We start from the raw sequence: 20,782 nt of genomic DNA, 5'->3' as shown, positions 1-20,782 counted from the left end.
ATTTAGGGCTCCTTTTTTAAACAGAAGCTTTCTTTTAAGGTTAACAGCTAAACATTTAGATTGAGCTGGCTCTTATGTTTAACTGTCGTGCAATGTGAGTAACTTAGGTCACCAAAAAGAAACAGATTTTTTTTAGACTGAACAAACATTTGTTTCTCCATGTTGTAATAAGAAAACCTGTGCATTAAAGTGTTGTGCAAAAAGTAATTATATTTTGCTACCAGGGAGAAACTTTCTTGTCATTTTAAAGTTGTCTTGAGCAACAGTTCCCCAGGCTTTCTGTCAAAAGTCTCTCAAAGTTTTTCTTTGGACATTGCTTTTTCACTAATTCTCAGTCAATTCGTGGACTTTTTTTATATACCTCTGAGCACTGACCTTAGAAATCATTCAAGCAATAAAAAACGCACCTCAGTAAAGGGATGAACCTGTGTTTTGTCTACACAGAAAACTTAGCAAAGAATCTATTTTAAATTGTACCTTTAGACACCTTGTTACTAGCCGCCTGTTACCAAACCATAATTTGTTCCCATTTATTTTATTGAATGCCAAAGATAACACAATTTGACAGGCAGAAAATAGCATTTGTGCACCAACAAGATGATTCTGAAACAGCTGTTAGCTGAAAACTTGGCAAAGCTTGGCACAGTGTGCAGTGTGTCCTTAGAGAAGAAGTGGAAGGCCAACAAACTGTCTACATCAGATGTATCTAAAAGACATGGCGTTAAGAAAGAGGAAAATTTCAGCAAATACTTGACACATGACCCAAAGCTTCATCAGAAATGGCCTCAGTAGAAGGGCGACTGTTAAGAAGTCATTCGTATGGAAGGGAAACAGTGAGAGAAAATGCAAAAGTATGCCAAATTACACAAAATCCGCCGCCATAATGTGCTTGAATGAGCACATGTGAGGTACACTGAAGTAAAAAATGAACTCACTTAATGAACTCGGATAAAATCGATGTCACAGATCCTGTGTCTAAAAAGGTTTGTTTGGTTTCTCTCTAGACTTTACATGCAAAACCTCTCTGTGCAGTATTATGATCTGTCTGATCTATAGCCTCATTTTTTATTGTTTTTCTCCATTATCCTAAAAAAATTAACACAATTCTAAGTGATACATAACATCTGCCACATGTGTCAGCTTTATTGCTGATGTATTAGGGCAACAACAACAGTTGCCTCGAGGAGCTTTATATTGTGAGGTAAAGACCCTACAATGATACAGAGAAACCCCATACTATTCTCTGTAGTAAACAAAAGCACTGGACAAACTCAGTTACATTGGCCTGAGGCTCAGGGTGAAAAGCTGAAGTCATAAGAATTTGTCCCATGGGTACACTGAATATCCAAGCAGTATTTTATATCCATTCATAATTATGGTTGTTGAAGTAGTTCTTGTGAACAGAGTGATCAGTAGACAGGATATTACATCACCTCTCGATCTATGTCAGTACCAGAGGTAAACATGTTCTCATATGGAGCTTCAAGGAAATGGCTGTTGAGGCCATAATACACTCCTGTTGATCTAGCATTCGGTTCAGAGGATGTCCTACTATGTTGGTGAATTCTAAAGAGGAGCTGAATAGGGTCAAAGGTCGGGACTTTCTGTTGCCAGGAGCCTCAAAGAAACCATCACTGATTGGCTCTTAAAATGCACATTCCCTTGGAGACGAGCTCCCTGTCCCATTTGCGGGGTCCTTGTACCGCTGCTGGTTGTTATAGCAACAGACAGGACGTGACATTGTTGCATAATATGCTGTTTTTACTCTTCCCCGTTCTGACCTTATTGGTGGGCTATTTTCTAATCAACTATTTGTCTGCTGGTGCAGGGCAACAGGTCACCACTGACTGTTAATGGACTTAGTCATCACCCAGTGAAACAGACCTGAGGATGAAACTGGATGGTTGCTGGATGATTGCTGTTCTGTTAATGGAAGATTTATGTAATTTACCAGCCTGATATGACATTAAACATTAGAACAGTGCTTTGGATAAAAGGATGGTACTCAAACCCTACCATTTTCCTTCTGTGTGAGCTTAAATAATGTAAATAATCATTAGATGGAGACATTTTAGAACTCATTGGAATCCGACTAGTTGTGCGACAGTATCTCCCTGATGTCTCCTTGTGACTGTGGGGGTGTCAACAGTCCAGGCTTAGCATGCTTGTTAGCAACCAATGTGTATCTAAGCAACGCACCATGTCATCCAAGAATTTATGTGTCTTTGAGCAGCAAAGTACTTCATTTTTGTCTCCATCTGTAATATTGGATGCGTGCAAGGAGAAGAATTGAATTCCACACAGACCTCACAAACTAATCAGTTTTACTTTATCAGATTTTTGGCAAATGTGATAAAGAGCAAACAATTACCAAATGCACAAAAAAAAAAACCAACGTTTTATGTAGTTAGAATTGTAGACAGGGTTCTGATTCAGAATAAGAAGTAAAGGACAGCTTTAGATTTCACTATGTTCTTATTCTTTTTGGCATTGCGGTAGAGTCCATTGTCATGAATACTCAGTTGGGTCTTCCTCCTGACTCAGAGAGCCTGTGGTGTAACTAAGCTGCAGCATTCACAATCTGTTTCACCACTGGAGTGGAGGCAATTATGAAGTGGAAGTCTTCCATTTGCTTCTCAGTTTTTTTTGTTTTTACCAACTCTGCACAGAATGTAAAACAGTACAGTTTTTCTTTTGGTTTGAAACTGAAGCTCAGGATGTCAAGATTTTTTTAACGATTTGTTAGAAAGGAATAGGGTAAATATTTCTCCTTTAGAATGAAAAGTCAAGATTAAGCTTTCCTAAACATTTTCTGTTTTGAATAATTTATAGGCTTGTGCAGCATTGGCAGTATTATACCCTTGCTTAATTCTTTCAAGTTTGCAATACTGAGCATGCATGTTATTACATTTTTACTTTTTTTTTTTACTTCAAATCTTGGAATGTGGCCAACCAGATAACTTTCTAGAAGCTTTTCCTTAACTTTATGAACCTCACCACCCTTTAGTAACTAAGTTTTACATTAAGATTCCATTACAGTGCCAGTGTGTATATATGTATGAGCTTTACTGCTGATTTTTTCCTTTTCACTTGGCCCACCCCTTTCCTCCTTCCATCATAGTTATGCAGTCGCTTATTGAACAAGAACGTTGCTTTTTTCACTGCTGGTGGTGTGTTCTTATTCTTGTTCTGTTCAATAAGATTACATGTCAGACTGACATCTGCTTACCACTGAATTCTTCCTGTTCTAGCGAGCCACAAGATGAAGGGCTAATATGCTCTTTATCTTATTTTCCCTGCAGGTGGTGAGACTTAATATTTACAAGTAACATTTAATCCAGATTGAAATTTTATTCCATTTTCATTTCTTGTGATGTCTTTTTTCTGTGTCACACTTCTTTCCTACAATACATAATGTCATAGCGTAAAACGTCGAAAAGCAGGCCGACTGTGCACTCCAGACGTGTTAAGATGCTAAACATCACCTTGTGCGTGCATGTAGTTGAGTCTGCTTGCCACAGTGCATCATCATCACCCGCTAATTCATTACTAAAGAGCACAGGCTTACTTTTCCTGTGTAATCAGGCGTAATATAAATGTGTATGTGCCCAGGTTACATTTGCACACATGTGTGCATTCTTTTAAATATAAAGCCAGGAGAGGCAGAGCGTGTGTGAGTATGTCGTCCATGCTTGAATATGACAGGAGAGTTGAACTGAAGGATAACACCTTAAAAAGGTGAAGAGTAACAGAACTTAAAATTTAGCATGCATCCCTAGGAGACTATAAAGAGAACAGACTCCATTACACTGATGTGCACTGGTAGCAGAACTACTGAACTATACTGTACCTAGGCCAATATAACACACAGTAAAATAATTTAAGTCTCCTCAGTTCCACCAGTACAGAGAATGTAGAACAAATAGTTCCCATTTGTACAGGATTTACATTTTAATGTATGACCGTGTATCGCTTTTAAGTCTTTTAGTAAGTCTGGGACTTTATTTGACAAAAAGCTTAAGATTTGCAGATTCTGACCAAGATGACATGAATCCACATATGGTCAGTGGACACAGCTGAAAAGCAATAATCTGTGTGAAGAACAGCTTTAGAAAGTGCCTGAATTGCTTTAGAAAGTGTTTGAACAGCTTGATAAACTACTGCAGCCGTTCTTTCGTGAAATAACGACAATGCACAGTAAAATAGTCCAATAATGCTTCCTTTAAACGTATCCACAGTTGAGTGTGTCTTAGTAGGTCTTAATTTGCGTCTCAGCTGGAAATGAAACCATTGGGGTTTGGTGCCTGAATAAGTGTGGAGCTCTATATGGGTGTTTGGCTAATAGCGCGAGTCAATGATCCATGAATCTCACGCTTTACACTGCAATTGTATGTTTCTTTTTTCCTTTCTTTTCAAAATTGATTTGAAATGGACTTTTAGAAGATGCCTCAGTGCTACTTTTTATTTCTGAAACTGGAATGTTCTGTATGCTATTATGTCAGGCCAGAGTTTGACACTGTAATTGACTGACATTCCCCTCAGCTAACTTTGCTCAAAATCTGTGAAACATAACTAACTTTGATCAGTTTATCACCTGAGAGCAGAAATGCTTCTAAAAAGACCAAAGTGGAAGTCATGCACATTTTAATCCTACAAAAGCCCGCAATCACTTGAAGAAACATATGACAAAGGAGTTTCTGAACAGCGTGTGTTTGACACCAGATGGAACTGATCTCCTTGTGTGTTTTTGTGGCACAAAGAAGATTCATTAAGAATGAAGTTATCAAGGAGACCGTGTTATCAGCGCTAGAATATGGTACATTATGCAAAGGCACATCTCCTAGAAAGCAAACTGTGAACTTAATAGCTTCTCATAACATAATATTAAGAGCATCCAATGCATCACCTACCCTGTGTATTTACAAATTAAAGTCAATTACACATAGCCACCCATCTTCTTCTGCTTATCCGCCTCGCCTATCCCAGCTATGACAGCAGGAGAGAAGGGGGCGGCTCATCAGTCTGTAGCGGGGCTAACACAAATAGATAGACAGGCATGCATTCACACTCATATTCGCATCTAGAGCCACGTTAGAATCACCAGTTAACCTAACCATGTCTTTGGACTTTGGGAGGGTCCCATTACCCAGAAAGAACCCACACAAGCACAGGGAGAACATGCAGAGTCAACACAGAAAGTATTAAAGGCCAAGGACCTTCTTCCTGTGAGGCAACAGTAATAACCACTATATACTATACTATGTATAGTAATATACATAGTAATAACACTGATTTACTAGTACAATATAACCTTGCTTTTACATTAGTCATTGAACTTTGGATTTAGTTATCTATACTTAATTGTGCATTATTTTTTGTCTATGCTTTTCTATACGTGCATATGAATTATGCTTATTTTTTTATATATCTATTTATATGTGTTTATTACTTTATTTAATCAGGAGTAGTATCCTAATATTGTCATTATGTTCTGGTTTCACTCAGTACAGTCACAACACAGGCTTTCTATTCTATTCTATTCTATTCAACACTATATTGTTATACTGAAGTATGGACTTTGTGAATTAGCAACTTGTTTTTCTATGTCAGAGAAATATATACCTAAATCTACAAAAATCTTTATTTTCATTAAATCATAAATTTGGTTACTTAAAATACTAATTTTAGATTTAGGTGTTACAGGATCGGTATATTCTTAACCTGGGTAAATGGTTTAAAAGCCCAGTAGAATATTTGAAAAAGTTACAACACAGAGTATTTGTTGAAAACAAGGAATATTTGTTCTTTTAGGTCATGTGAAATGTTTGCAGAATGAATGGTTTTAGAGAAGAGTTCCTGTAATATTTCAGTGAGTGAACAGATCAGTGGCAGAGTGCAGGCACAAGCACTGATGTGAAATTATTAAGGGGTTTTTACATTAATCGTTTCGTAAACCTTAGCTCTGGCGTACAAATAAGAGGTCTACAAACAGCCTCTTACTTGTGTCGCAAATTTCCCACGCCATGCAAATTTATGCAAATTCATTCTGTTGTTTTTTTCCATGGCAACAACTTGAATATGTGTGTGTGTTGAACTTTATACTGTACAGCCAAGTGAATGATAGTGGCTGAATTGCATTTTATCTGCAGCAGTACTCGTGGTTGTGCTGAGATGTTTCTTTTTTCAGAAATATGGAGCATGCTTAGTGTATAGTCAGCACTCAGAGCTGAGTACTTAAAATGAACAATCAATAATAATTCTCTCTTTCTTTTCCTCATCCCTTCTCACTGTTGCCCTCTCTTTCCATCATTCTTTTTTTCTGTCCCGCCCTTAGACACGTCTCCGTGGGTGAGGCCCACTGATCCAGAAATTCCTTCAAACCCCCTCAATCCCTTCCCCCTACCCTCTTCTCTCCTTTAGACCCCGTCGCCTCCACTTTATCCACCATGACTTCCACAAGCCAGCTGTTTGGCTTGGCTGAGGTGGGGCTGAGGTGTGACCAGGAGATTGAGAGGAGATATGAGATTGTGCCCTCTGTGGTCTGCTCCATGTGCTGCCTCTTTGGAATCATCTATTGCTTCTTTGGTAAGTGATTAACTAAAAAGAAAGAAAGAAAGAAAGAAATCAACATTAATGAAAATTTTAATAGCAGTTTCTATCTTAAATATGAAGCACTTTGAACAGCCAATTATATTAGTTTATGGAAAAAGAGAGAAAAAAAGACAGCAAGGTCACAAATTGCTGGAAATGTCAAAGTAAACCTCCAATATTATAAAGATAGAATCATCTTAAAATGTATCCAAGATCAATATATGACTTTCTTTCATCCATTATGCTCTAATTCTAAGTTACCTCAAAGCAACTCTCTTGCATACAGACTAGAGCCCTTCTGTGTGGCCATCTGCCAGCAGCAGTAATAACAATGGAAACGTTGCGAGTCAATTTATTTTTATGTACAAACGCTGATTAAAAAATTGCTAAAGCATGGTGCCAAAACCCCATGAAATCCCTACTCATCATTTTCAGTTCATCCTGCTCTGCTGGTCTATGTATATTATTGATTTAAGGGCACTACAGTGTAGTTCTCTTGTTTCTGACTCTGTGAGTCAATATTGAGTTCTCATACAGCAGCAAAGACTACTGTGACTTTAGTGGGTGTGTGTTTTTGCTTCACTTTGGTGAATGAGTTGCACTAAAACATGGCGAACACACAGCGTGGACTGAGCTCAAGTAAAATCCAGATATTAAAGCGATCACGATCAGACTAAAACATGCTGTCATTCCGCTTCTTATTCTAAGTCATGTTTCTTTTTCTTTTAACTAAAAGTTGTAGGAATACTGATTTTTTTTTAAACTTGCACAAAGTTTTGCAATTAATAAAAAGTGCCGTGCCAAAAAGGCAGCAGACCTCCTGTTGTGTGTTTTTTTTAATCTCCTCTGTGTCTTCAAATGTCTGGACTCATACTGTATGCACAGGTCCATTCATTAAAGAACGAAGTCCTTATTGAGGCTTAGTTTTGTGCTCAGAGAGAGAGAGACTGCATTTTATTGGATCATAAGTGAGGGGTCACTCTAATTAGTTTGGATGCAAAGTCATTACAGGAATGTGTAATCAATAAATAATCAGGGTAAAGCGATCTCCCTGTTTATCTAAAGGAATGATTAATGTGAGAAATACTCACTTGCAGCTATTTTTTTCATTTAAGTGCCGGAAATTTTCATCTTCTCTGCTTTCTGCAAGTTAATGATAGTTTGGCACGGCCTGTAGGAATGAATACACATAAGATCAAATGCATAGCCTACTAAACTGGGATTTTTCTGTACTTTCTGTACCCGAGAAGACACTTTTCTTATGCATTTATTGATATTGATGTGATGTGATATCCATCAACCTTTCCACAATGATTTCTTTCTTCCATAGGAGAGGTGATTTTACTTTTGCATACAATGTTTTGTGTACAGACAAATGAAATCACACAACACAATAAAGGAGTAATTCCTCAAATTCACAGGTGTGTATTTAAGCCTGAAACGTGCAGCTGCCGGTGAAACAAAGAATTTATCCAACATAGATATATTTTCTGGTATGAAATCCTTGAAATTATTTAGGTTTTCTTTTTTTTTTTTTTTTGGTAGTCTTGCATGGTCAATATCCAGTCAAAGAAAACACATAAAATTGGAGGCAGATTTTGAAATGGTCTGTTTGTAAGCCGGTGGAAAATCTCTTTTGAAAATGAAAAAACAAATAAACAAAAGATAAACTACTGTCAGTATTTACAGGAAACACACAGTGTCAATTTAGTGACTGAAAAGCAGGGGCATGTTTATTTTTGTGGCAGGTCTCATTACATATGTATTTTTAGGAGGGTTTTTTTTCCCTTTTTAACCTGAATAATTTGAAGCAAATTATATGATTTACGAAAGTTTGCAGAACACAAACTTGTGTATTGAGTCATATTTCATGCTTAAAAGAAAAAAAAATATTATTATGCGCCTGATCTGCATTTGATTGTTGCCACTAGGATAGTAAATAAAGTTTTGGTGCTGTAGGCAGATCTATAGGATTTTAAGCAGAGAAGCCCCTTGTCTGGATTAATCCTGCAGTCGATTGGAGATGTCAGGTGCCATCAGGTAGCAGCTGCCCCAACCTGCAAGAGCCCCAGAACAACCTGTATGCTGTTTTTTGGATGAATATTGATGTATGTTGAATATGCTGAACCTCTGAGAAGGCTTGTTGCGTGCAAATGCACAAGGAGGGATTGAGAGCACATAAAAAGCATTAACATTCACTGTATACACCAGTAATACACTAGTGTGAGTCAGGCTCTCTGGGATTTTTTTTTTTAAGAAATTTGACAGCATACACATAATGTTTCTTTTATTTAAAAAGGGTATATCACACTGTTATTCAAAGATATTGCAAGAGCAGACTTTTGGCGTTTTTTTGGGAGGGGCAAATGACTCTTCTGAGCAACCTAAGCTGAACCACTAATTGTAAGCATAACTCCTTACTGGTTAGTTATACAGTTCAATTTGAAAGAAATGTGAAAACAAATTGCATTGTGATCCTTGTTTTGCAATCTTAAAGCACTGCTGTAAGATTTAAAGTCTCAATTTGCCCATCATTTCTTTATATTTTCTGACAAGGAGCCAGACTTTATTGTATTGTTTTTGAAGTGGCCTCGAGCAATAGTTCATTAGGCTTTCTAAAGGTCTTTTAAAGCTTTTAACTGAAAAATGGCTGTTTTTCAGTTCATTCTAAGTACCTTTTTATTTATTTACATCTATTTTTTTTTAAACTTAAGACTGACCAATGAATCTTTCAAACATAAAAAACGTACCTAATTCAAGGGAGGAACTGGTGTTGCATCTACAGATAAAGCAACTTGTTACTTATTTAATGTGGGATCATTTTGACAAAGAATGGAACAAAAGGCATTCAGTATCCAAAGAACCTTCACAGACAAGAACTCTGAATGTCCTTCAAGAAGCCTGGAGAACTTTTCCTGAAGACTAGCTCAAAACCTTTGAAATGTGTATAAAGAACTGCTGCAGAAGTCATCACTCTTTTTTTTTTTAAAGGTCACATTCATTTAGTAAGAATCCAAAATGTGATGTCCTTGTTTCAAAATTTTTGCATACGGTACAGGTACATGTTCTTATTTTTATATTGGGATAAAAGTGTATACTGTTATTATGCTGCATGTTGCTGGCTGTGATCGAAGGTGTCACCAAAAATCGTTTCTTACATCCTGCCAAAAAAATCAACAGCAAGAAATAAGAGACATCAAATACACGACAGCATAATTTGACTTCAAATTCTTTACCTCCTCAGTCCTACTAGTCTGTTTGTCTCTCTGTTTGACTCCATGCATTGTCACTCTCGGAGCTATAATCACTCTTCTGCAAATGAGATGCAGAGCATATTGTTGATGTTTCTTGGAAACCCCGCAGTCACATTTGAACAATATGAAGAAAACCGTTATCAGCAGGAAGATTGATTCTCCCTACTGATAAAGTCCTCTTGGTACTGCAGAATTTAGTTTACCTCCAATGAGTTAGGAAGAAAGGGTTAGCTGTCATTTATTTGAGTCAGAATTACAAAGTTGTGGTGGAAATGATGAGTGATGTTATTGGAACAAGATGGATGAAGCAGAGAAAAATGTCGAAAGACATGCGTGAACAGATGGGAGGGTTTGATGGAGGGAAAGTAGGGAGAGCAGAGAAGAGGAATGAAGGGAGTGGGAGGGATGGGAAAAAGGTGCAGCAGCAGAACTGTTGAAAGGATAGCAGCCTAATGAAGGGAAAGAAGAGGAAAAGATGGCAGAAGTAAAGGAAAAACAATTTATTTTAGAATTTGTTTGCTGATTTATGGGAACCATCAAATATGAAAGAATATTGTTGCGGATTTGTGACAGCTGCTGACCAAACACATTTTCTGCTAGCTGTAGATGTTATGGAAATGCTTGAATTACTCCGTGTCAGGACTTGTACCCCTTGAGGCATTCTGTTACAGAAGAAGTGCAAACAGCTGTGATGAATACAGTGGCTTTCACTGCACACAGCAACTGAAAGGTATCTAGGAAAACACACATGACAGAGGGGAAGGAATAAAGGAAGCTACAAGAAGTGTGTCAAATAAATGAGGTATGGTCACAAGGGGGGAGGAGCACGGATGGTGGTTAGGATGAGAAGAGGAGCATTGTTTGACTCAGCTGTGCAATGCCTGATTACACAAAGATAACAATCTGACGTTGGGTCCCCTCGAGACAGAGCCCAGTCAGAGAGACGGAGCTACTGAGTCGACATAAAGGGGGACACAAACGTTAATAAACATAGAAACAGGACAAGGAGATTTAAACTATTGATAAGACGAGCCTTTAATCTTTCAGAGTATTTTTTCTTTGTTTTCATTGAGTTAAAACACTTTAAGATGGAAAGAAAGCCAAGAAGGACAAGAGGGAACATATGGGGGAAAGGAGCAGCTGTTCTATTCAGCAAGCCTGCTGACTAATGAATGTGGATGACCTTTAGTAATATGATGATGATCATATTTTAAAGCAATTTCATAAATGTTTATAGAGCGAGTTTATCGCTTCTCACCATTCTGCGGAGAGGAAGTGCCTCTCTCTTTCTTGCCCACCATAGCATGGTTGCTGTTTATCATTATTTTTTTTCTCTGTTCATTATGCTTTCTCCCTGGCATATTTTATCTTTTCAAATGAAATACGATAAGATCCTTTTAATTTCAAGAGCCATTTGCAAAACCACAAACAGCGTATAGTTAATCACTGGGCTGAATGGAGAAAACAGTGCGGTGTAATTACAGAACCAAAGCAAAATGTTAAATCGGGAAACAAATACCTGTGGCACTTACTGCTGATATACACTAATGGTTTTTACTGTTCCATTAAAAATGTAATTTTGTTCTGCTACAGTCATGGCATCATCCATCCCATCAACAGCTGTAAATGTTTATGTCTCACTAAACCAATGTTCTTTAAAGTAGTCTATAGCTTTTAGATTTTTCAGTAAGTGTGGCCAATGATGAAGACAGATAACACAATAATTAATGTAAGTTCATGTTCAAATTAGGAAGAATCAAAATTTGGAAACCAAAAGGTTTTCACACGGTATTATATATATATTATATATAGTATATATATATATATATATATATATATATATATATATATATATATATATATATATTATATATATATATATATATATATATATAATTTTTTTTTTTTTTTTTTCAGCTGCATGGATAGTTTGGTAAATTGAGTTTTTAGGTGCTGATCCAAAAGTCGCTCGATTTCCCTCCACATGTACAGGTTTGTTTTGCAAAACATGAGGTGTTTACAAAAAAAAGTACAACAGAGATAAAAGAAAAAAAAAAGAAATCTGTATTTTATTACAATCATCCATATGTCCATCCATTTTCTTCCGCTTATCCGGAGCAGGGGCAGCAGCCCAAGCAGAGAAGCCCAGACCTCCCTCTCCCCAGCCACCTCCTCCAGCTTGTCCAGGGTCCTGGGTCTGCCCCGGGGCCTCCTCTCGGTGGGACATGCCTCACCCATGAGGCGCCCAGGGGGTATCCTTGTCAGATGCCCAAACCACCTCAACTGGCTCCTTTCGATGTGGAGGAGCAGCGGCTCTACTCTGAGCCTCTCCCGAATGGCCGAACCTCTCACCCTATCTCTAAGGGAGAGGCCAGTCACCCGCTTGCGATCTCGTTCTTTCGGTCACTACCCACAGCTCGTGACCATAGGTGAGGGTAGGGACGTAGATCGACCGGTAAATTGAGAGCTTCGCTTTTACACTCAGCTCTTTCTTCACCAAGACAGACCGGTACAGCATCCGCATCACTGCGGCCGCCACACCAATCCATCTGTTGATCTCCCGCTCCCTTCTCCCGTCACTCATGAACAAGACCCCGAGATACTTAAACTCCTCCACTTGGAGCAGGAACTCATCCCTGCCTGACCCGGGAGTGGGCACTCTACCCTTTTCTGGCCGAGGACCATGGCCTCAGATTTGGAGGTGCTGCATTTTTTATTTGTATTTCTCTTGAGTCTCACTCACAGAAATATTAAATTAATGTAATCATAATTGGACATGTTTTTTTGACTCAAGTATAGGATACCAGATTTCAGTTTAAAAAGGGAAATTGTAGGCTTAATACTAAAAACATGAGTTTTGTAAGAAAACCTGACGAGATGGAATTTCATGCATCTCTGGACCTCTTCTGCTGCTGTTTTCAGATTGCTCACACTTCATTGATGTGCACTACACGTGCTCCATAGTTTCAAACTGAAGACCCCTGAAGTTGAACTGTACTGTTGCTTTTTGTGTCTCATCTTGTCACTTTGATGTGTTTAAATTCTGTGTTTTTTCCCCTCAGGCTTGTGTGTAGATTTTATGCATTTGTATGCTGGTCATATCTTCACATTGGTTTATTTTCCATCTGTCCTCCAGGCTATCGATGCTTCAAGGCCGTGTTGTTTCTAACAGGCCTAATGTTTGGCTCTGTGGTCATCTTCATGCTATGCTATAAGGAGAGGGTGATGGACACTCAGCTGAGTGTGGAGGCATCCGTGGGCATCGGCCTGGGCATCGGGACCCTGTGTGGTCTGGTGACGATGCTGGTTCGCAGTGTGGGGCTGTTTATGGTGGGCCTGCTGCTGGGCCTGCTGGTTGGAGTTGCATCACTGGTGGTAATTTGCCTATTTTTAAGAATTATGTGTGTAAGCCAAATTATTAAACAATACATGCATTTGATATATCAGTATTACTTATATTGCATGAATAACACTGGAGCTAAGGATAAGAAAGTAGTTTTCATTGTCTATAGAGTAAAGGTGTATAAATTAACTGCATGCCATTACTATGTATCTGTAATTTTTGTAAAATAAACTATACATGAAAACATGACATTGTCAACAAATCCATCATGCATGTTTAGATATTTTCCTGGAACAATCCACACAAAAATGTCCCGGGTTATTTTTCCCATGATTCTCCCCTCCAACAAGTTTCATGAAAATGTGCCCAGTTGTTTCATTGCAATCTCAGCACCAAAATTTAGAGGTCTATATTTGTCCATGTGCCACTTCTGCAGTGAGTTTTGAGGAAATGTAGGTTTTGTAAAATTGTACAATTGTAGGGTTATTTTTTTTCTTAACTCTTTAGATTTAGATTATGATCCCAAATTGATTCACATACAAAAAAGCAAAACGGAACACTTTTCCTGTCTCTCTTAGGTCATGGAGGAGTTCTACCACCCCAGAACAGTGTGGGTTCCTCTGGGTATTCTCTTGGGTTCTGGGACACTATTTGCTGTCCTCACACTACAGTGGCAGCGCTGCTTTGTCACCCTCTCCACTGCCACATTTGGCTCTGCCATCATAACCGTAACCGTGGATTATTTTATAGAGCTGTTCGCTTTGGTACACTACGTTTATGAGAGACTCAAGGTAAGAACATCAGGGTATGCTTCTGTGCATCTTTCCGAGTACATGTTTGTGAGAAAGACAGATATTATAAAAGTTATTTAAAAAACTTGTTTGTTATGGAATATGTAATTCTGACATAGTCCATATTCTGAAACACATATTCCAGTGATATGTGTGTCAGACTAAAAGGAGATGTAAAACATATTTTGAAAAAGGGTGTGTTCTTTTTGTTAGTAGAAACAGGACTACAAATACTTTTCTTCAAGTGCGGAATGTCGATAAAGGCCTTGCCAGGTCATATCAATTATATTTATAGAGCATATATCAAATAATTGCCTCAGCTGGCTTAAAGACTTGCACTAAGTCTGCACACCCTCTGTGCTCAGGCACTTGGCAAGAAAAAGCTTACAGAAAAAAATCATTAAAATTGGGTGGAAATGGAGAAGATAAATTCTTTAACTGATCAGCAGTTAAGGATATAACTGACACTGGAACTGTATTTTTTGCAGGTGGATCCCAAGAAGCCAGTGTGCTGGTTTACTTGGGTGATCATGGGGGTGTGGCCTGTCCTGGCACTCCTCGGAGTGCTGATTCAGTGGAAAGTCACTGCAGAGGGATTTTCTCACACAGAGGGTGAGTGTTATTGCTTTATACACAACTAAACTCACCAGAGCAGACTGAGAACCTATTTCAATGTTTGTGGTTTTTTGCATCTTGCTAGAGGAATTTTCGGCCAAGTTTAAGTTTGTTATTCATTTTGTTGTCCTCAAAGCTTTTTTATTTATATAGCATCAAATCACAACAACAGTCACCTAAAAGCACTTTATATTATAAGATAAAGACACTACAACAATAGAGACAAACCACAACAACCAAATGACCCTGTGAGCAAGCACTTGGCAACAGTGGGAAGGAAAAAACCCTTTTAACAGGAAGGAACCTTCAGAGAACCAGGCCCAAGGAAGGGCAGCTATCTATCCCGACCAGTTGGGGGTGATGAGGCAGTAGGTTATATAAAATAATTTTTAAGTGAATAATATACTATCCATTGTCACAGCATGTAATCACCAACAAAGGCGGACGTCACGGATGTTGGTTTGGCACTGGCGTTTTGATCTGCGACACTATGTTAGTCTTGCCTTGGTAAACTTGAGCTTGTTCAAGAGATTTATTTAGAAACTTCTGAAAGGTTTATAACTTTTCAGAGATTTTAAAATGTTGTAAACCATCAGGTGACATAATTACGTATGTGGATTCTCAGAGATTAGTATAATATGTAAGATGAATGCAGAGTGTTCATCTCTCTCATCTGCAGTCATACATGGCATTTCGGAAAATGCCATGTATGACTGTCATCAAGGAATCCCGTTTAAGAGAACTACATATATGAGTTGTGTATATGAGTATATGGAAATCAGAATATCTCTCCAAGTCATGAAGTATTTGCTAGTTTCAAGCTCTTGAAGAAATTGTTGGAAGTATCATTCTCTCCACAAAAACTTTCAGTAGCTGTCTACAGATGTTAGAGTTTTAAAATACTTAGATCCCCTCTACTGAAAAACCAGACATATTGTAGTACGAACAGACAACATGATGGCAGCAGTGTGCATTGCATACACAGTAGGCTTGTTTGAAATAGCCAGTAGCCTGCTGCTGCAGCCTCAAAATCTCACGCTGTTCATCAGAGTGGTTCACATCATGGAAGTACAGATCCTAGCAGGAGACTTGATGTCTCTCACACATTAAAGGGAATTTGATTTCTATACATTGTGTAGATGTTTTTGGACAAATCTGAGAAGGAAGAAGTGGATTTGTTCACCATGAAATAAAAGAGTAATTCAGATCTCTGTAAACATATAAGACAACCCTTCACTGGATGTTGCCTTCTCTCACTAGTCATGGCTAGGGATGGGTATCGTTTAGGTTTTATCCGATACCAGTACCAAACCGGTACTTTTGAAACCGGTGCCGGTGCTTAAACGGTGCTCGAACCGGTGCTTAAAGAATGGAGAACACAAAATTGGTCCAAAAACCTCTCATGTTTAGCTGTTTTTTTGTAAAAAGATAATAATGTTAGCCTTTTCTGCAGCTATAGGGGATTTATGGCATCACTCTTGACTGGAAGCAGTGCTTAATCAATGGAAAAAACACAAACTTTGTCCAAAAACCTCTCATATTTAACTGTTTTCCACTTTTTCTTTGGTCATTTTAGCCTTTTTGGCCAGGATGAAGGGAGTATCTGCCATCAAACAAGAAGACAGCCACATGTAACTGCGACGGTGTTTGCTAGTTCACCTTACGTGCATTAATGTAATAACGTGGTTAGCCTACTCAACGTAAATTACACACGAACAACATTAAGCTACTCACGCAGAGAGTCATCATTTCTGCTACACTGGCAGGGCTAGGGGCCAGGACTCTCCTCTTCAGGTTTTTGGGGGATGTTGATAACTCCAGGTCCGATAACAGGCAACCCACCCGCAGTAGATGTGCCCGGTGTGAGGTCTCGCAGCAAGCTATCAAATACGGCGCATTTCTCGGCTTTTAACAAAATGCTATACGTTGCCAGGTGTTTCATCAGATTCGAGGAGTTACCTCCTTTGTACAGTATCGCCTTAAAGCAGGCTGCTGAGTTTGCATCTTTTGCTCTAAAGTACAGCCAGACTTTGACCGCTTTGCCTAGGGCCTTTTTAATCTGTAGCTCTGCTCTAAAAGAATCTACATACCTGGGCACGCCTACTACACTTGCAAAGGTAAAATGATTGGTTAGAATCCAAAGTGTATGACATTTCAAGAAAAAAAAGCACCGAAATAAAGCACCGAAATGTGCGCTGCTTTTCGGTCTGGTTACTACCATTTATGTCAGAACCGACACCGGTACCCATCCCTAGTCATGGCTCAGATTTCCCTTTTACCCATTTTCCCCAGTTTACCTGGTTTCTTTTTTCTAGCACAGTCAGAGGGAGAATCTAGTTGTCATTCTGGTGGCTACAAAACCCACATCATCATAGTACCCAAGCCCTGGCGCCATGGCAGTTTTCTTGCACTGTCATAGCTGAAAGTGCAATTATCTATCAGTAGCAGTGGGCCATAATGGGAATGCCTGGAAAGAGGTCTGCTCCCTTATGCCCTTGCTTCTTTCTGCTACCTGGTACACGGGCAAATTATCTGCTTGTCATGAAGACAATCTCAGACCTCATACAGACCTCCAGATGTTGGTAAATAAGAAACTAACTCCATCTATTAACTTTTAAAATGCGAAAAAGCATTAGGAGGAGGGCAGTTTCTGCATTATTTGGTTAAGTGCTTTCTGATAGGTATCAGGCAACTAACATCTGTTGTGGACTCTTGATACCTCGGTAGGATTTACCATTGGTTCTAATTGCTCTGGGAAAACCTCCTGCTTTACCTGATAGCTGAAATCTCTCTTAAGATACTGCCTCTAATAATAGCACCCCCCAGGATTGATTTTAGTGAACAGTGAGTGACTTATGTGCACCATGTTATCACTGGAGAAGATGGATGTGCAGTTATTTCAGTGACAGATTCTTGTTTGACACCTTGTTGGGTCAAGGGTTAAGTTTTTTCCTCTCCCTTAGGACAGTGCAGCTGAAGCAACATCTCTGCTAACTCTGTTATTTTATATTTAGCACATGGATAACATTAGGCAGACACAACGATTGTATGTCCTCCACAAAGGACACTCACAGGGCATGACCCTGTCAAAACAGCTTCCGTCTCAGTGCGCGTGCAGTACGTTAACACACAAGCTTGCATTGTAGCAGAAGCAAAGTCTACAAATTGAGCTTGTGCTCAAATCACAAGAGCCTTATCTTTGTCCAGAGGGATGGCAGCGGCAGACATCTGTGTATCAGTATCGTGGATTTCTTCATGCGCCTTCATTCGTATTTGCACAAGATATTTGAGTCACCCCCTGACTCAGTCAGTTTTAAGTGTGCTAGACACCCAATGACGCGCTGTCAAATCTGGCACATTAATGCACGTGGAGTGTTGGTCTAATCCCATCATGGATTAGTGAGTCTCATGGTGTGTAACGTCACAGTCCTCTGCTGTGTCACGTGTGTTGTGTGAAATAAACCAAATTTTAAAGTGCAAATTTAATGAAAATGCATTTATCTGAGAATGTTATGCTCGTCATTTCACAACTCACTTGGTTTGATCTGCTACTATTTCCCAAGGTGGAAAGTAACAAAGTAAGCATATTTTGTTACTCTACTTAAGCAGAATTTTCAGGTACCTGTACTTTAATTTTACTCCACACATTTAAACACAAACATCTCCACTTTTTATTCCCTACATTTTAAATACAGGCTTGTTAATTTAGGTTTTAGACATTTGATGTAAGTAATTGTTTCGCATCACAGCGATTTGAACCTAAATGGAGGGAACACAATCCTAAAGGCACTCCCATTGGTGCATCAATCACCGGTGCTTATCACACACAAACAGACGAAAGAGGAATAAATAGAATTTATGCATTTACAGCCTTTCTGAGGTTAAAAAAAAAATCCTGGAATGATTTGAAAAGCTGTTTTTGGTACAGAAGGTTGTTGTTGCAGTACTTCAGCACCTAGCTAGCGCTGCAGCAGAGGAGTGAGAAAAAAGGGAGCAACATTTTTAAGTGCAGTCATTTCTTACAGTTCAACAAATACCAGGAAACAGCCAAAGTTTTTCTGTACAGTTTGTTACAAGATGTGTTTATTCAAAGATTCCATAAAAAATGCTGGTCAGTTTAGTGCAGACTACATTGTTAGTTTTCTGCGCTACGGTGGACTTGGGTAGGGTAGTTGTGGTGTTCATGGTCAGTGTTAGGTTACATCATAGTAGCTGAAAGATGATAATCAGTCATGATGTCTCGTTAAACATTTGCTTATATCTTTCTAAATTTAGCTAAATCCTCAAAAATCAGCAACACAGGTCAGCTAATTACAGCCATAAACTAAATATAGTAAGCTTGTCATAGACATTACTGTGATTGTTTTCGCTGAACCACTACAGTTGATTTTGGGGTTTCCACACCTGCTGAATCACACTTTAACCCCAGATTGTCTCATTTTTCCTGTTTAATGTGGAGGCAAAACCACCCATCTGCAATGTAGGCAAATGCAAATAGAACATTTTTTTTTATTCCCTTTGTTTTTCTCTGATTGTGCTCCACATAACAGCTGTGCAAGCTGAGTACTTTTGTTAGAATTTGAATTAAATTGAAATAAACTTTGTGTTCCTGTCAATCGCTTCATTGTGATATTAATATGACACAAGTATCAGTTAACTTGGCAAAAAAACCAGAATAAATAAAAACAAAATAAATACATAGCCGGTAGAAATGTCCTCTAAAGAGATTTTTTAAAATTTTATTACTGAGTAATTTTTCCGAGCCTGTGCTTTTTCTCTTTTACTCAAGTAAAGAAGCTGAATCAGTACTTCAGTATTTTTTTAACACAGGATTCAGTACTTCTACTTGTCATGAATAGATAAGTGATGAATATATGTACGTTTGACACCTCTGTTCCTCATGTTTCCACCTGAACAGACATTTCATCACTTATCTACTGCTTATTGCTGTTTGTTTACATTACACTTTCAACACAAGCTTTTTCCAACTTTCAAACAGCAACCAAAACCTTAATCTTATTCCACATATGTTAATTAAGGATAAAAGCTAACAGATAAGAGACACATTAATGAAAGTGTCTTATACTAATACAGTATATACCCAGTAAGTAAACAACATTCAATGTACCTAAAATTCAGTAACTTCAGTCTGTCAGTTTAGTGCCAAGATAAACAAACAAGTCACATGTTCCAGACTGCAACACGCTGAAATGTCTGAGCACCTGAGTCCCCGTGTTTTAACTCGGCGGGCGTGATTACGGATGCCGTGCAGGTGCGTCCGCCCTCCCTGCACGGCAACGCAGACCACGCCCCACCACACATGGCAATCTATCTTCTTTGAAACTTGTAGTATAAATTTTGTCAAGGCTATTGGCCTGACAAATCCCAGCTATATGAAATCATAACCATGATGAGGATAAGGAACACTGTGTGTGTGCGGGCATCACTCTTGTGTGATTTTGTGCAGGGTGGATTCTGAATATACCGACACTGGTGTTTTCACCAGAATGTGTTATTGACACAGCCTGCCTTAATCTGTTCTGAAGGCAGCCACAACACAGATGGCAAGATCGCACATACATGTCTTCAACACAATATGTGAATGCAGCAAACAAACACAATACACCCAAACAGACAAGGGCAGAGACAGAAACACTGCGGGTTAGAATCTCATTCACTGGCTCACTCGCTCGCTCATACCTCAACTAAAGGAAGAACAGACACATGCATATACATGCAGCACACACTCAGCCATTTGATCTTTGCCTGTGTTTGACTTGCACCGTCATACAGTGACTTAGAAGAAGTCACACATGTCCTCAAATAATGAGATTAAAAAGCAGGCTACTGCAGCTTCCAGTCAGAGGGTGTGGGCTCAGAGATAGAGGAAGCTTTTCAATGCTATTTTCAAAACTGTGCAATTGTGAGGGGAAAGAGACCTAGGAATAAAAGAAGTAGATTACCACATAGTGTTTCTTGTGGAGAAATAATATAAAACCAGAACATTACATGATGACCATTCTTCCACGTTGTTAAACAAACAAAAATATGGTTTACTGCTATACAGGGAGTGCAGAATTATTAGGCAAATGAGTATTTTTTCCACATCATCCTCTTCATGCATGTTGTCTTACTCCAAGCTGTATAGGCTCGAAAGCCTACTACCAATTAAGCATATTAGGTGATGT

General features: G+C 38.7%; 1 protein-coding gene across 2 annotated transcripts in view; it reads left to right on the top strand.

Moving 5' to 3' along the window:
* The window catches only part of tmem198a (transmembrane protein 198a), a 39,162-nt gene that overhangs the window by 10,385 nt on the left and 7,995 nt on the right, over positions 1–20,782 (top strand). For both annotated transcript variants that reach the window (XM_005918348.3, XM_005918347.3), the window contains 4 exons: positions 6,335–6,585; positions 12,982–13,220; positions 13,767–13,979; positions 14,468–14,591. In XM_005918348.3, coding sequence (XP_005918410.1) covers positions 6,447–6,585; positions 12,982–13,220; positions 13,767–13,979; positions 14,468–14,591 — 715 coding nt within the window. In that variant the 5' untranslated portion in view covers positions 6,335–6,446. The remainder of the gene's footprint in view (positions 1–6,334; positions 6,586–12,981; positions 13,221–13,766; positions 13,980–14,467; positions 14,592–20,782) is intronic.

Source organism: Haplochromis burtoni, unplaced genomic scaffold (assembly GCF_018398535.1).
Source record: "Haplochromis burtoni strain Fernald_Lab_line unplaced genomic scaffold, NCSU_Asbu1 Contig_29, whole genome shotgun sequence".
Lineage (NCBI taxonomy): Eukaryota > Metazoa > Chordata > Actinopteri > Cichliformes > Cichlidae > Haplochromis > Haplochromis burtoni.
This window is presented reverse-complemented; position numbering and strand designations above follow the sequence as displayed.